Source organism: Scomber scombrus, chromosome 11 (assembly GCF_963691925.1).
Source record: "Scomber scombrus chromosome 11, fScoSco1.1, whole genome shotgun sequence".
NCBI classification, from domain to species: domain Eukaryota; kingdom Metazoa; phylum Chordata; class Actinopteri; order Scombriformes; family Scombridae; genus Scomber; species Scomber scombrus.
The window spans coordinates 27222110-27240269 of record NC_084980.1 but is presented as its reverse complement, the minus strand read 5'-3'; the positions used below and the strand labels follow the sequence as shown (position 1 = coordinate 27240269).

At 38.8% G+C, this 18160-nt stretch overlaps 2 protein-coding genes across 2 annotated transcripts in view; one reads left to right on the top strand and one right to left on the bottom strand.

Moving 5' to 3' along the window:
* The window catches only part of LOC133991280 (piezo-type mechanosensitive ion channel component 2), a 122116-nt gene extending 107134 nt beyond the window's left edge, over window positions 1–14982 (top strand). The window contains exons 46-53 of the mRNA XM_062429810.1: window positions 3182–3329; window positions 3869–4057; window positions 4563–4655; window positions 6370–6539; window positions 7620–7739; window positions 8718–8797; window positions 12048–12252; window positions 13161–14982. Coding sequence (XP_062285794.1) covers window positions 3182–3329; window positions 3869–4057; window positions 4563–4655; window positions 6370–6539; window positions 7620–7739; window positions 8718–8797; window positions 12048–12252; window positions 13161–13413 — 1258 coding nt within the window. The 3' untranslated portion in view covers window positions 13414–14982. The remainder of the gene's footprint in view (window positions 1–3181; window positions 3330–3868; window positions 4058–4562; window positions 4656–6369; window positions 6540–7619; window positions 7740–8717; window positions 8798–12047; window positions 12253–13160) is intronic.
* Window positions 14983–16819: 1837 nt separating this feature from the next.
* napgb (N-ethylmaleimide-sensitive factor attachment protein, gamma b) overlaps window positions 16820–18160 on the bottom strand; it is a gene marked incomplete in the record, with an annotated part of 1751 nt that continues 410 nt past the window's right edge. Inside the window, 1 exon segment of the mRNA XM_062429280.1 lies at window positions 16820–18040. Within this exon segment, the coding sequence (XP_062285264.1) occupies window positions 17900–18040 (141 nt within the window).

Below are 18160 nucleotides of genomic sequence, written 5' to 3'. Positions count from 1 at the left end.
GAGAATAGAAAGAGACAGACGGTTACACCTGGAGTTATTTGTTTCAGAAATGTCTGAGCAACAAGTTTATTTAAGAGGAAGTCAAATCATTAGAGTCATTATTTTGGGAATCTTCATTTCTATATAAAAGTATTCAGAACCTCACTGTAATGTCATGTGTTAGTGCTGAAATCATTTTATAAAACACATTAATCCACAGAAAATTACCTGACAACAATTTTGGTATTGGAATAGAATTAAATGGCCATTTTTAGCGTTTTTTTACATTGTATATGCTAAATGATGAATTGATTCATATAAAAAGATAAATGATAGATCTGTTGATAATGAACATAATCACTTGTTGCATCCTTAGCCAATCTCTGATGCACCTTAATCATTTCATTTTAGAGCTTCCAAACCTCTGACTTAGTTGATTGGAAATCTTTTGGAAAAACTTTGAATATCTCAACCTTGGAAAACTTAAGGCTGCATTTGAAACAAAGCCTTTCCTGAAAACTGTCCATTTAGTTATTACATTTTTTTTCAGTTTCAAAAAATCTGTCATGTGTGGAATTATTAAAAATAAATAAATATCTGGCTTCACAAGATTATGTTGCGGGTGTCAAGTAATATTAAAGTAACAATTCATACAAGTTACCAATACTTGTAAGTAGAGGCCATACACTGAATTACTATGAACTGTAATATATATAAGAGCATTACTCGTTTACCTTGCGAGGCAGCTGGATTCGCGCGATCATGCAAGAATTCAGGTTTCAAGTTATGCACTTGTGTCCGTGCCACCGGTGGTTTGGACGAATCAGCATCTTAGGAGTAACAAACCATCTGGCACATGAGGTTATGTCATTGTAGGCATGCAATAAAATTACATTTAGTACATAAATCTGTGGCCAGCAGCAATAAAAAGATAAAAACAAGATAATAAAATAAAAACAAGATAGCAAAGGTAAAATAAAAGATAATAAAAGCTGATAAATAATTAAAAGATTAGTAGATGTATGTATGTAATAAAATGTTGGAGTGCATTAGCAGCAGTTGGGAGTGTGTGGGGGGGTTTGGGTCGTAATATTTACAGTCCTCAGTCCTCACCAGCTATGGGAGAGTGGGGGCTGATGGAGACTGCAGCTCTGTTCTTCAGTCTGTTTATTCAGGCTTTGATGGCTCTGTATCTCTTCCTCGATGGCAAAGGGACAAACACTTCACTGATGTTGCTAGCCTTCTTTTGTAGACTGCTACCACACACTTTTTTACCACCTTGACCAAGTGGTAAAAAGTCCTTCCGATTCTCTGCAGTAAAACTGGCATACCACACAGCGGCACAGTAGCAGAGGACAGTCTCGTCTGTGGTGCTTCTGTATAAAAGTTTATTGGGAGCTGAGAGTGAAGTTTGGCCTGTTCTGAGTTTTCTTTGGAAGAAAAGACTCTATTGAGCTTTCTTCACAAGGTGGGAGGTATTAAGGGACCATGAGAGATCTTTTGTTGTATGGATTCCCAGGAATCTGATGTCATTGACACTCTCCACCTCCTCACCATTGATGTGGAGAGATGGATGTGTGGTCGTCTTGGATCTCCCAAAGTCCACAATAATCGCCTTGGTTTTAATGGTGTTCGGGACTAGATTATTATACCAGATGTTAATGTTCAATTATCCTTATTGAATCTTCATCTTTGAGTCATACAATCATTCAAACAAAACAGAAATATATGAAAGTGCTTAAGTGTATTAAGTAATAAAATATGTTTCAAATTACTCAAAGTAGCCACTGTTTGCCTTGATGGCAGCTTTGTACACTATTGGCAATATCTTAACCAGCTTTATTAGGTAGTCATTGGAAATGGTTTTCAATGAACAGGCGTCAAAAGTTAATTGATGGAATTTCTTGCCTTCTTAATGTGTTTGAGACCATCAGTTGTGTGATGCCGAGGTTTCTTGCATACAGCAAATAGCCCTCCAGCTAATAGTGTAATCCATATTGTAACACAAAGTACAAGTAAAGAGAAATGACAGTCCATTGTTAATTGGAGACATGAAAGTTAGTCAATCTGGACATTTAAGTGCAGTCGCAAAAAACATCAAATGCTATGATGAAACTGGCTCCCATGAGGTCTGCCCCAGGAAGTTACAAACCCCAGAAATCACCAATTAGTGGCACCTCAGTTTAGAGCCCACATCAGAGCTTCCCAGAGTTTCAAGTAGGAGACATTTAACTGTGTGGGGACTGTGTGAATTAGGCCTTCATGCTCAAAAAATGTTAAAATGAGTATTCAGTATACATCATCATCATCATCATCATCATCATCATCATCATCATCATCACTGTGGCTGTTTCTGCTTGTAGTGTTCCTTCATTATTTGTAACTCATCTGCTGAACAAAAAGCTCTAAATATGTCCATATATTGTGTCTACTAGTTTTTAGTGCCACTATAACGAGGCTCTGATAATTGAAAGTGAGGAACACATCAAGATTGTGTTATGGTTGCTATAGATACAGGTTGTTCTATGGTTGCTATAGATACAGGTTGTTCTATGGTTGCTATAGATACAGGTTGTTCTACGGTTGCCATAGATACAGGTTGTTCTATGGTTGCTATAGATACAGGTTGTTCTATGGTTGCTATAGATACAGGTTGTTCTATTGTTGCTATAGATACAGGTTGTGCTAGAATGTTAAACAAAGAATAACACAAATCACTGCTGACATAAGAGATCCTGCTGGAGACATGTTGGAAATTGACTTTCATTTTTTCATCTTACATGACAGAATGAGTCTCTATCATGTTTTAACAAAAGTTTTAACAAATGAGGTCTGTAGAGGTCTGTAAAACATCACATATAGGGTCAATGAGAAGAAAAAAAAATCCATGTTTTATGTTGTCATGGCCCCAAAGAGAAAAAAAGATTTTTTTTAAAAATAGCACTTTATTGGTGTGACCTACATAGGGTTAACACGACTCTGATATGCCCCTCGAAAGTCTTCCAGAAAGCTGACCAAGGGCCTTTAAGAGACAGCGGCTGAACTAAGGGGCTGCATAAAGGGCCACTATACGATAAATAGGAGTTGTTTTTTTAACTGTAGATCTGAAAATGAGCATAAACGGTCCCCATCAATAATATATCTTGAATCTGAACTTATTTTATTTTTGCAAGAATAACTTATTCAGGTCTGTTGTTTGCAGTTTCCGCCTGGTGCCGTTCCTGACGGAGCTGCGAGCTGTGATGGACTGGGTTTGGACCGACACCTCGCTGTCTCTGTCCAGCTGGATCTGTGTGGAGGACATCTACGCTCACATCTTCATCCTCAAATGCTGGAGAGAATCTGAGAAGGTGTTTATCATTGTGGCATCAGTCTAGTGTTTGAAGAATCACTTTCACAGCCAAACTCCTGTCATGTTGGTATTCTGGCTGAAATTTACTCTTATGGGGGGTTTTTTTGGGTTTTTTTACAAAATCCTTCATGCTTGTGTTTGTTACTTCATGACTTTTACAGGTAAATTCCTTTATTTATTAAGAATTGTAATGAAAATTTAAAAAGTTTGTGGAGTTTACTGAAAATTTGATAAGAAAAAGGCCATGTTGCTTTAAGTGCACTTTCAGTCTTTTCCAGTTCATTCAAAAAGTACCTCCTGTCTTAAATGTTTTTGCTCCATCTTTCCGGTTATAACCGAGGTCTGATAACTGCTAATAGATTTTCTTAGTTGTTGTTGGTATTTAAAGCATGAAGCCTTTGCATCATGTCCACTGAAGTAAAGATGGAAAAAATGTTTAGGAGGACTTGACTCAGAAACACTACATCAAAGCCAAGTAATACTTTCCACTTCTTCACGTCTCTACATCGACCTGTCCTTTATCTTGTCCCTCTGCAGAGGTATCCCCAGCCGCGAGGCCAGAAGAAGAAGAAAGTAGTAAAGTATGGGATGGGAGGGATGATTGTGGCGCTGCTGATCTGTATCGTCTGGTTCCCGCTGCTCTTCATGTCCCTCGTAAAGTCTGTAGCTGGAGTTGTGAACCCTCCGCTGGACGTCTCGTTCACAGTCACTCTGGCTGGCTTTCAGGTGTGAGAACTGTTTCTTTTATCTAACCATTTTACGGCGAAACAAGCTTGCCAAGTACTTTCCTGACATGAAAGAGACAAAGCAGACGCTATATCCTTCTGACACAACAAAAAAAATCCTCTCTCCTTTGAGCTCAAGTAGATCTCGATGAAGTAAATCTGTGATTCTTTCTACAGCAAAGTCGAGTTTACGTTTAAATGTCTTGAAGTAGTACTTTCTCAGATTGATTGTGTGACTGGGACAAGTTGCATTCACTGCTCCTGGTTCAGCAGAAATACAACTGTAGATTATATTCTACAGCTATAAAACTGAAAGGAAAAGTCACATACTTTGATCTAAAGACTATCATAGTATTATTTTAGTAGCAGGATAAATAAAACATTTATTCTTATAGTTTTTTTTCCTTAAAAGAAACAAGTAGCTTACACACAAGCATTAGAAGTGCGTTTAACCTTTACAAGACTTTTATTAATATATATAATGTATTTTTTTTTCCTTCTCACAGCCCATCTTCACAATGAGCGCTCAGCAAAAACAACTGCAGGATGTGACACCGAGTGAATTCACAAAATTTATCCACGAGTTTAAGAAAGATGATGTAAGTGCAATATACCCATTTAAGATGCTAGTTGTTGTTTTCTTCTGATATAAACTCAAAGATATAACTGTATGATAAATGTACAGTACAATGTGTCAGTGTGTTTAGATTGCTGTATAATCTACTGTATTTAAAAAGAGGTGTGGGGATTACACTGAGAGCATCAAAGCAGACATGAGCAGCTTTTCTACTACTGCTGCTAATAATGTGTTTTTTGTCTGTTATGACCTGATCTTAGACCAAGTCATAAATACACACCTTTGTCATTTTGTCCAGAAGTTGAAGTTTGTGTATGTATTTACTAAGGATAACTTTCAACTTTTTAAACTCATTTTAAAGTCACTAAGATTTAAAATGTACTAATTTAAGCATCCCCTAGTTGTAGTATCAACAAAGAAACCGTCACCCATTGGTTTGTGGACTGCTGCTCGGAGGCCAATAGTATCGGATCTGAGCAGCGCCATATTGAAAATTTCCAATGCATGCTGGGTAAAAAAAAACACGGATTCTACTTATATGGGTATCAGGAGGAGCAGGAAGCGCCCTCCTGAACCTGTGAACCAATCAACCTGTCATTCACGACGTAGCCACACCCTAATGCATACCCTGCTTTATCGTCAAATATAAAATCAGGGAGGCCAAAATGTCCCAAATGAACATCATTCTGCATTGAAGAAGGCTTTAAACTAGCGATTGAGACCATAAACACATTTTGAAAACGTTTACTGAGGTTAGAAATAAGGTGAGAAGTTGGTGAATTCTTCATTGACTTGTATAGAGGCGGAAGTCCTTTTGACAACAAAACGGTCGCCCCCTGGTGGCCTTTTGATAGAATGCAGTTTTAAGGTACTTCCGCGTTGGCCTCATTTTAGAGGACTGGAACTCCCAGCCTGGTTTGAACTAAATACTAACATGCTCACAAACATGCTCACAAAAAAAAGATAATGTTCATTGTGATTACTAGCATGCTAACATTATGCTATTTGCCAACATTATAATTATCAGTTAACAGAAAGTACAGCTGAGGCTGATGATAATAAACCAAAGTAGGGCTGCAACTCACGATTATATTCATCATAAATCATTCTACTGATTATTTTCTTGATTAATCAATGAATTGTTAAACCTATAAAATGCTATAAAATAATGAAAATTCCGACCACAATTTCCTAAATCCCAAGGAGATGTCATCAAATATGTGGGTTTGTCCGACCTACAGAGAAAAACCTAAAGAAATTTACTTTATTATTAGATAAGCGACATAAGACAAAGAAAAACAGCAAATCATCACAACTGAGAAATAGAAAAAGGATTTTTCTTTAAACTGATTTCATGAATTAAATTATATATTCTTCATCAGTCACTTAAGTGATTATTGTTTCTGCTCTAAAACAATGTATTTGACCATTTGAAGATGGAAAGTCAGGGAGCCTCCGAAGTTATTACACTTCATCCTGTTGGGAACGTAAAAATTGCAGTCTATCCAGTAGCTGTTGAAAAGTAAATGTCAAATTGGTGATGGTGTAAGATGAAAAAGTCATAAGATCACCAAAGTCTTTAGGATACATCGTCTAAGGAACATGGATTACTGTGCAAAAAGTTCAAAGCAAACTGTCCAATATTTGTCCAGAGAAATGTCTCAGTAAAAAAATATAAGATATCTCCGTGAGATTCTGCTCCATTCGATTCTTACTGTTTGACTTTGTGTGATTAGGGAGCCTTGCAGTGGTTGGAGGGCTACATGGCAGATGACCTGATCATCGCTGAGCTGAAAGGCAGCTCCAACTCTCTGTGGACCATCAGCCCACCGAGCAGAACCAACCTGATAGACATGTTGGGCTCGGAGGAGGATTTCCCCATCACCGTGTCCTGGTCTGTGCAAAGGTACGCAACGACAAGATGTTTGCAGATATTCTTCATACATTTTTTATCATCAAGTGTATACCTGTATGTGTAGTGCAATTAGTGATAGTACAAAAAATAGGGAAACATTTATTTATGCCACCTCAATGGAATAGAATGGAATAGAATAGAATATACTTTATTGTCATTGTACAACAAGTGTCACAACGAGATTGGTACGGGGTCTCTTCCCGTCGTGCAAAATAAAAGTCAAAATAAAAATAAGGAAGTCTAAATAATATCTAATTAAATGTAACTATTATACATAAGAACAATGAAATACTACAAAGCTATTTACACACACACACACACACACACACACACACACACACACACACACACACACACACACACACACACACACACACACACACACACACACACACATACACATACACACAAACACACATACACAGTCACAGTCTATTGCACATATTGCACTTATGCCTATGTAACCTGAGGTAGGTGTTGAATACAGTACTGTATAAAAGGTGCTGAGTAGAGGTGCTGGGGGTGGGTGGTTAACTGTTCAGGAGCCTGATAGCCCAGTAGGGGTGCTGGGGGTGGGGGTGGGTGGTTAACTGTTTAGGAGCCTGTTAGCCCAGTAGGGGTGCTGGGGGTGGGGGTGTGGGTGGGTGGTTAACTGTTCAGGAGCCTGATAGCCCAGTAGGGGTGCTGGGGGTGGGGGTGTGGGTGGGTGGTTAACTGTTCAGGAGCCTAATATCCCAGGGATAGAAAGTGTTTTTGAGTCGGTTTGTGCGGCTCTTCAGGACCCTGTATCTTCTGCCAACTCAATAACCAGTATAATATATTATAATAGTAAAACTCCCAATATGTATCAAACATCAGAAATATGACCTCCTCTGGTTAAACATGTACAAGACAAAAACATTAATCAAAATATTACAGTTTATATATATATCTATTTAATTTCAGGTAACATGTTAATGTGTAAAGTTTCAACAACATTTTCGGGTCGATGTTGAAGTAGAAATGTTGATATTCATTTTTTCGTATATGATTTTCAGTATGTTTTTCCTTCCTCTCCTCTTGTGATCACAGAAACCTCACTCTTGGTGCCAAGGCTGAAACAGCATCTGGAAAACGAGTGACGTCTCTTGACCAAAAAACAAGGCAGGACCTCATAACGCTCCTAAACGGGACAGGAAGTAACTCGCAAGTGTGAGTATGGCAGCTGCTTACTCTCTCTCTTTGCACTCTTCTGCTGTGCTGTTTAGTGATCGGGCTAGATTTCAGTCACAGACGACTCTGATATAGCTAATTTAGATCATGTTTTTATTGTTAGAAGTATAGTTAATTAATAATAAAACAAAGTATGGTGTGCATGAGAACAGGTAAATCTTCATATGTCATATATGTATTCACAAATCCCCTCAGTCTTAGATTAGAGATCACAGAACGTAGTGTTAATGCCATGAGTGCACTGAGGAAATGTAAGAATTTGAAACTTAACTTTAAGAAGATGTATTCATATAGATAATTTGTCATGTCAGAGTATATTCAGATATATCTCATAGGAAGATCTTAAAATCAAACGTGTTGCAAGTTAAAGAAGTATTTTAACATTATTATTATTATTATTTGCGCATCAAGTATAGATTTTGAGCCCGAAGACGATTAGCCTAGCTTAGCATAATGACTGGAAATGAGGGGATTCAGCTAGCCCGTCTCTCTCAAAAGTTCCAAAATGTGCCTCTTTAACACTGTGTATCTTTTTTGTTGTATCTTGTTACAAACATCTAAAAGAAAATACACTGTGGTTTTAGAGGAGGAGGACAATCTGTAACTCTTTGTCTGCCCAACACTTCTGTGATCTTTAGATGCTGCACACGGCTATTGTTCAACAAGAAATAGTTACAACATATTAAATCCACCTAAAACCACAAATTGTCATTCTTGCATTTCTGTTCGTGTGATAATTAAACAAACAAGATGTAATGGGTTAATTACTGATCGCTCCATACCTGCACAGTGGTATCCGGCTTCTCATCTAACTCTTAGAAAACAAACAAGTATTTCCTAAAATTTCTATGTCAGGCTTTAATATGAAAACTAAGCAATGTAGAAACCATGAGCCTGTTGTTAACAAATGTACACTGATGAGAAAAGTTGTAGACATTTTCTTCTCTTCCTCTGCAGAATCCTGGCGGAGATCTTCCCTCGTTATATTCGTGCCCCCAGTGATGCAGATGCCAAGCCCGCTGAGCCTCTTTATACAGGTGAACTTTACAGTTTCTGTCACAGTATGGATTGGTCTGACTGTGTAGCTCTTTTTGTGTAGTTGTTAGTTGACTTGGTGACAGCAAATATAACTCAGCAGCCTCTAAACAAAGTGAAAATTCTCCTTTCAGTAACTTGACATCTAGTTTTAAAACAACTCTTGTAGGAATATTAATCATTGAGTCATCCTTGGACATTTATTTGTGCCGCTTCGCCCTATTCAACATCCGAAAAGTCAGGCCGTACCTAACCCAATATGCCACTCAACTGCTGGTACAAACCTTGGTGATGTCCCGTCTCAGGCTTGCCGGCCTGCGCGGTGAAGCCACTGCAGATGATACAGAATGCGGCAGTGCGACTGGTGTTCAACCAGCCAAAGAGGGCACACGTCACTCCGCTGCTTATCGAGCTCCACTGGTTACCTGTAGCTGCTCGCATCAAGTTCAAGTCTCTTATGCTTGCCTACAGAGTGATTGTTGGGAATGCTCCCCACCTACTTGAATGGTCTTGTAAGAGCACATGTTACCCCCCGGATGCTGCGTTCATCAAATGAGCGTTGCCTGGCTGTGAAAACCACCAGAGCAGGGGCCTCCCTCTCTGTCTTTAAGAAGCACTTGAAGACCCAGCTCTTCAGAGAGTACCTCCTCTCTTAACTTACAATTACTTAGCACTCCTAACTTACAACTACTTAGCACTACTTAGCAGTATTTATTTATTGTTACACTAATGTCTCTGTTGCAATGTAGCTTGAATGTTATTCTCCCTTGTAAGTCGCTTTGGATAAAAGCGTCTGCTAAATGACTAAATGTAAATGTAAATGTTATAGCAGTCACACATTTTTGAAACCCCTCTGAGTTGATTAACGGGTTATTCAGATCACCTGTTGCCTCTGGTGTGAGGACCAGCTCCTGAATAGTAATTGAAAAGCAGCTGGATGCATTCCCCTCTTGGCCAATCAGGATGTGACAACACTCTTTTTCTGGGGTTTAAGAGAGGAGGGAAACTACACCTAGAGCAGTCCAATGTTTCCTCGACTTACTGCAGACCTCATTTGAGCAGATGTTGTCAGTCAATAACTCTCAAGTCTTTTTACTACATTTTGCACTTCTGATAGCTTTGTGGAGCCTAGTTAACCAATCTGCAGGTCTAATTTTTTATTGTTTATTGTACAAAAACTCATTTATAAAAAGAGACATTTGTTGAAATGAGTTTAATACTAAGGATACATTTTTCATTATAAAGGCACTTGTGAGGTAGTTCCTTAAAATTATTTGTATTTTTTATGTGGTTGGAAATTGGTCCTCGAGCGTCTTCCCGATCAGCTGAAGCCTGGACAATCAGTGCTACCACCATAGACCGTATATAAAATGGACGTAACATCCGTGACGTCACCCATTGGTTTGTGGACTGCTGCTTGGAAGCGAATAGTTTCGGATCTGAGCAGCGCCATCTTGAAAATTTCCGGTGCATGCCGGGTAAAAAAAACCCACGGATTCTACTTATATCGGCATCTGGAGGAGCATGAGGCGCCCTCCTGAACCTGTGAACCAATCAACCTGTCAATCACGACGTAGCCACGCCATAATGCATACCCTGCTTTATCGTCAAATATAAAATCAGGGAGGCCAAAATGTCCCAAATGAACATCATACTGCATTGAAGAAGGCTTTAAACTAGCGATTGAGACCATAAACACATTTTGAAAACGTTTACTGAGGTTAGAAATCAAGTGAGAAGTTGGTGAATTCTCCATTGACTTGTATAGAGACGGAAGTCCTTTTGACACCAAAACGGTCGGCCCCCTGGTGGCCTTTTGATAGAATGCAGTTTTAAGTTACTTCCGCGTTGGTATCATTTCAGAGGACCAGACCCCCGCCTGGTGCTACAACATATTTAAAACCACCTTGTGTAGAATCTGAAAATGTCTGACTTTGATGCCCTTAAATGGTAATATGAAAACATACATTGTGTCTGACAGGAATGTTTGCCAATAAAAACAAAAACAAAATTTAAAGTCATCAGAATGATATAATATATATTTTCACACCTATAGTTCGTTTGGTCTGAATTAGTTGATGAACCTGGTGCATTTTCCCCCCTTGGTTCAGTTTATTCTTACACAGAGAAAAGTCCAAGCAATCTCTACAAGCAACGTTACTCTTCTGATTGTTGAGATGTGTTTGGGGCATGTAAACACAGGAAGGAGGTCCTGAAGGAAGTCCACTGGCCAAACACAACATACCGTGTTGCGTTAGTTTAGATCTGACCTCGATTCATTCTCCGGCTAGCTGCCAACAACTGTTAAATTCATTCATCCGCATCCCACTGTGCAAAGCTCACCTGGCTACAGGAGCAGTTTCTTACAAACTCACGGATTATACCTAGTAGTTGGTTTGGATCAAGGTCAGATCACGTTCCCACAACGAACAGCTCCAGTTCATTTAGAAATGGACAGAGACCACCTCCTCTAAAGGGTCTCGTTGTGTTTGTTTTGGTGCAGTGCAGTTACTCTGTTCACACGTGTCCAAATGAATTGCACCAAGGGGCAAAATGAACCAGAGTTAGATTTAACTGGACTAAAAGTAGGTGGGAAAACACCCTAAAAGATGCTATAATTGTAGTGGCAGATATGTGTGCATCACAGTAAAATGAGACAACAACAAGTGAGACGAAAGGTCAATAGTTGTACCAGTTTGGGATGTCGCAACAAGCCTGTGTAGGGAGCTTTTGCCATTTCCATATCCCTAAAAGGAGGTTAGGAAGTCAACATTAAGAGAAAGTGTTAGGCTTCCAGGAAACCAGATCTTAGTTGGACACGCCTGGTCGGCTTGACCTGGCACACACAAAATGCCAAAAGGACGCCTATATGCCAAACCAGTAGTATAAATAGCCTGGAGAGGGGCTGAGGCGTGAGCGGTTTTCGATAGTCTTCGTTGATGTTTGCTGTGTTCACCGAGTCTTCAATAAAGATCCCAGTTGGCCGTTCAACTACTTCTGTTCTCGGTCTCTTACTTTAGAAGTTATCAAAGTTAAGTTATTAAGGAATTATCTTACATAATCACATACAAATTCTACACATAGTAGCTTTAAAATATAGTGATTGTTTTTTTATTGAGAAACATTGAATTCTTAATTTACTTTTTTATTAAATTGATATTAAATATGTACGAAATAATTAGTTATAAGGGCACTTTGGTTTTTTATGTAAGTGCTGATTGAATTACATGATTTCATTTGTCATCATTGCAGATGAAAAGATGTTCAACATAACATTAACCTTGAAGCGAACTCATAATGACTCCGGTCAGGTCCAGGAATGGTGGATTGTCAACCAGACTGAACTGGGAAAGATAGAGAAGAGGTCTCAAAAATACAAGTATGAAGCAGGCCTGGAGGTCTATGTGTTCAGCGACCAAGTCAGCCCGCCCAGTTTGGGCTTCCTGGCTGGATACGGGTACGTGATGATTGATCGGGATTCAAATGTGAATAAATAAAGATTCATCCTGCTTCATTTAGTCATTTTTTCATCTTATTCCCATTTGAATTAGTCTCATATATATATATATAAAATATGCACTCAAGATTTTTTTATTTATCAGAGTATGAGTTAAGGTATAATGTTCATCCTCTCTTTCACCTAAAATGCTATTGCTTTTTCCACTTATATTTAGAAGTAGAAACAGTCAGCGGGCATGTGGGTGTTTTTTCTTCTTTATTCCCATTTGAATTTGTCTCATATAAATATAAAATATGCAAATCAAATATTTTATGCATATTTTCTGTTTTTCTTTAAGAGTCTGTGATAGTAAACTGAATACCTTTGGGTTGTGGACTGTTGGGAAACTGACCATTTTTTCCACCAATTAATCGATTAATAGAGAAAATAATCATCACATTAACTGATAATGACAGTTATTTGCAGCCCAAGTGTGTGTGTGTGTGTGTGTGTGTGTGTGTGTGTGTGTGTGTGTGTGTGTGTGTGTGTGTGTGTGTGTGTGTGTGTGTGTGTGTGTGTGTGTGTGTGTGTGTGTGTGTGTGTGTGTAAACAAACAAAAAACACAAGAGATCAGGTAATAAGATCAGGGATTAGCTGGAGTGTAAATGGAGCAGATTGAGGGAAGGAAGAACAAACAAAAAAAATAAAAATACTGTATATATTATTTGGAGCTACTGATAAACGGTTAAAGAGTGTCTGGATAGATTTACTCTAATCTTTACAGCATCATACTCAGCTTCTGTCACGTCTATGTTTTTCCCTTTCCACTCAATTACAGTCGTCTTTATCTACTCTGCAGACAGATAACATTCAGGGAGTCCAAAAATGGAACATTGTCTAATTTCCTTCCTGTGTTTCCTGTCTAGGATCATGGGCTTGTACGCCTCGGTGGTCTTGGTCATCGGCAAGTTTGTGCGCGAGTTCTTCAGCGGCATTTCCCACACCATCATGTTCGAGGAGCTGCCCAACGTGGACCGCATCCTCAAGCTTTGCACAGACATCTTCCTGGTGCGAGAGACGGGCGAGCTGGACCTGGAGGAGGACATGTACGCCAAACTCATCTTCCTCTACCGATCGCCAGAGACTATGATCAAGTGGACCCGGGAGAAAACTCAGTGATACTCAAAGGAGGCGATTTTAGAGCTTTTCGGACAGTAGCAGCTCGTTCAGAGACACTGGGAGGTCGCTCTGTGGATGTGAGCAGCTACTACATCCCCTCTACCTGCTGAGGGCGCACAAAGCAGCACTCTTTCCTCTTTGAGCTCTGATGGCAGTGATACAGTGTTAGCGCCACACTAAAACACTTTTCCGACTTTCCGAAACTGGTATTTTTTACTCTTCAGTGGTTAAAAGAACGACAGTCACAGTCATATTATTAACATTTGAGCACAAATTTGCTGGTGCTGTATTTATCTTGCGAAACCCCGGCTCCGTTTGCCTCCAGTGGATAAAATGAGCGGCGGTTGGAGACGGAGCCATCCATCTTTCATCTTTAAAGACAATTTTAATAAAACACGTCACGTATGGTTTAAAAAAGTTCCCAACCAAAGGATAGATTTTTAAAAACTCTGCTAACTTCTTCGGCTCTTTAACTGCTCTTCGCTCCACTGTATCGCTTTTTTCTTTTTTCTTACAAACGCACAGTAGGCGGAGAGAAGCTGAAACAGGCTGCAAACATTGATCTATAAGGGCTTCCCACACGCAGATATAAACCACATGAGCACAATCTCATATTTTCCCCCCAACTGGAACGCTTGGATTGTGGGACTGTGCAATATTGAGCTCTTGTTCCTCCAAGTTTTTTTTGAAGGATGTGGATGGAAAAGGCGAAGAGTTCTGACAAAGACACATGAACATAAAGACTACCTTCTTCTTCGTCTTCTTTTTTTTGTTTTTGTTTTTAAACGTCAGAGGCCACATGGGAGACACTTCAGAGATTAAAAAAAAAAAAAATGAAGACAATATCATCAGACAATATTAACTTGCCTTATTTTGTTTGTATGAAGAAAAAAAACTCAAAACCCTTAACAACTACATATCTTTCTCAGGAAGAGCTGTTTTCACAGATATTCATTGTATGAGTTATATGTTACAACATGTAGGCCTTGATGGATCTAAAAGAATGTGAGAATGTAGAAAGAACTATTTAAATGGCATGAAATGTAATGTGGATATTGTTCAGAAATGACGGTGAGATGTATAACTAGTATGTTTACTGCACAAGGAAAACTCCTTTTTTTCCTCCACAGAGAATGAGATTAATTGCCAATCATCCACGGATCTGAATCATCATCTACAGGTTGGCTCGAGTCAAGACCAGCAGAGGGCTGTTTCTGAATCAGGGTAACGTGCATTAAGTGGTAGGCTCTTCAGTGCACATCACTTATGAAACCTCTCGCTGTTTTTAACATTCATACTCTGAACTCCAAACTGCGTGTGTTCAGACATCAAGGAAGAAATAAGGAGACACTCAGAAAAGATTCCTCACACAAAAAAGGGCTGAAACATGAAGCCCTTTAGTCCAAACTATGCATTAGAGGACATTGTAGCATGAGAGAAAAAAAAACTTCATTATTGCCATGACTAAATTTTCATTACGTGTACATATAAGTTTAAGGGGGGGGTAGGGCACGGTGGAATGAAATGTGAAATTGTACCCGTATGTTAAAGACAATGTGGTATGATAGAGGTCCGGAGATCTGCAAATAAAAACAAATGGAAAGGTGTCGAGTTTTTGCTTTCGGCTTCTATTTCTTCGTGGAAAAGCAGTGAAGTGAGCAGGCGGGGATCCTGTGTGGACGAGATTTTGATTGAAAACAGAACCTGAGACCAATGCCGCCACTACCCCAAAACCATAAGAGCCCCTAATCCCCCCATATTCAACATGAGTCAGTTGGTTTGTGATCATTTCTTTAAAAATGTATTAGCTAAGATGCACCCCTTAAACTGAATATTAAAGGACAATAACAATATATAAAATCACAGTGATGAACCTACAGAGAATTATCACCCGACTCTGCAGCTGCTCTCCACTTTATGGAGCTTTATAGTGAGTTTCAGCTCATTGTTTAGCTCTCCAGCTGATTCACTCTCACTGTGGTGTCATTTTCAGCAGCAGCAGTCAGTCGTTTTTTAAAGAAAAGACCTCACTGTACACTACCTGCTCATCACCAAACAGTTAGCAGACTCAGTTATTGACTTGCTGGCGGACGTAGTGGAACATTTACATGATTGTGAGACAGATATTTCCCTCAGTTTGTTCTTCTCACTCTATTATTCTGGACCTTATTATTATTATTCAACATTCCCGACATTTTTTGCACCTTTTTAACTACTGCATACTTTGTGATAGAAAAAACATTCAAATGTCATTCAAGTGTGCGGCTTTGACATTCAGCAGATGTGTGCTTTTACTTTCTAGTGTATTCCAGCGATTTTTATATACATTTTTGAAACATCTAAAATGTATAATGGCAGTCTGAGAGAGTTGGATCCAATTCAGTTGTAACCTTTTGTCACTTTGAAACTCAACTGCTCCAACATACCTTATCCTACAGACCCAATTCAAACTTTGAATTTACAAAGTTGTATACTGTGTCCAAATGACGGATTTTACAGCGGTTTGCAGCTCTCTGTGTGACATCCTCAGGCAAAGAGGAGAGCAGAGAATTTTTTTTTAGACCAGAAAAATAATGTAAATATGTCTCACTCCCACAGTTTTACCTACTCAAGCATGCCATACCTTAAAATGTTACCACAAGCCTCCTCTCCCTCCAAATGTAAACACATCTCCCGTAGGAGTTGTAGTTTTTTGAGAAGTAAACCTTAATTGATATGCATAGCGCTGTCATGCTCTCATTGCAGACTTATATTTATATATTCCTTCAAACACTATGCACACATATTATACAAGTTCTGCTGCCACTAAAAATGTACAAATCTCTGAGGTAGAACTTTTTTTTTTCAATTTTCATCAACAAAAATGTAAAATTCTGCTCCATATTTCAGGATAATCTACATGCATTTTCTCCAGGAAATGCTAATACTGTATTCTAGTGCTCTACTTGTGTCGTTAAAGAGCCACTGGAGTACTTTTTTAAAATCGTTATTTACAATGTGGATACCTAAATTGTACACTTTTCTTGTAAATACTGAAGCTAACTTTGGATTTTACAAATATGACACTGTAGAAACAGGCCAGTTATACACAAGGAACAGTTCTGTACACTGAAGTCCATTTTTGTCTTTCTAATGCAAAGACACATCATACAGTCATTCAAGGTTTGTAGTGCATTGTAAAAGTAGCATGAATGTGTGTGTGTGTGTGTGTGTGCATTACAAACATCGATTAACAGGGAGAGAGCTTTAGCCTCATCAAACATAAATAGGTCATTACATGTCTGTCAGGGGCCATTTCAGTGCAGACAAACACTTGATATGGAAAATATGTCCACTAACTCAATTAAGAAAATGCAAAGAAACCATAAAAATGCCACACAACAGAAATGTTTATTGATGTGTGAAGTCTGGAGATGCTTTTTGAGGAATATACAAGAAGTGGGCAACAGCACGAATAAAAAAAAAAAATGTAAACAATCCCTTTTTATAACCCTTAGATATGTTTCTAACTGTGGTATCAGAGTACTTTTTAATTGGCATGTTGTAATAGTGGGGTTCTCACATTTACAGAATGACCATTAAGATATGTCACAAATACACAAATCTCACTTTTCAAAGGGGGGAGGGGGGGGGACACACACTGAAAAAAAAAAATCACTGCATGGTCCCTTTTTTTCATCTTGGAAGCTTTTAATTAAAAGGATTGTGCTGTGTTAGAAATTAAGAAACAGCCATGACTATTCTGTTTTTGAAGGTGCAAAGGTAACACACACACCTCGAGGTAGACACATAAAAAAAACAGTCTACAAGCTGTATCATTAGGAGTTGTACTGTTATGTCAATTTTCTTGAATAAGTGCGAAATTGCTGAAAACAATAGTGTCAATCATTTCTAAGCATTACTATTCACAAGTCAAAGCTTTTTGGATTTGGATACAACATCTCATCATACCAAACACATGCACTGACTATCTGATTGCATATTGTTCCAGTAACATTTTCAACAGGCTGCAGCCATGAATACTGAATAAATTAACTCTGTACAAATGAACACCTATACACCGATCGACTCATTAAACATACAGCATTTAAGAGTGTTTCTGATTTTAATATACCTATATAAGCATTCTTAGACTCTACCCACAAACAATAACAGCAAAATTTACAGTTTTCACAGAGACGAGACATAATTGAAGATTTACATACGACAGGAGGCTTTCATACATTATTGAACATTGAAGAGTTATTTTTCATTACACTGAGGATCCACCTCAAAGAAAACACAAATTAAAAAGGCTCTTTAAATTTGGGTCGACTCTTCTGCAACAATTACTGGAACTGTTGGGGTTTTGATTTGCTTTTTGCACAACAGCCACCCATCTGTGCTTCAGATCTGGAAGGGTTTGTCGAGGTTTTTTAACTTGCACACAGAAGGTTTTAGTAGTGGAGCTGCAGATGGGTAGAGTCGGCACTCTGGAGACTGAAGGCTAACACAGCCCTCCTTCATAATCATCCTCTTCCTCTGCAGCGGCCGGCGCCCCGCTAGCGCCACCCTGTGGAGCAGCTGCAGCCTTCTTCTTCTTTCCTCCTCCTCCAGGTACCCTCAGGGAGATGGACAGTTTGGCGTACTGTGAGGCAGCAGAGGGATAAAAACGTGTTGTCAATCCCCAAATTTAAAAGCCCTCAAACATTTACTGCCAGAAATTCAGTTAAGCAACGTTTGAATCACAATGTGATGACTGTTGTGG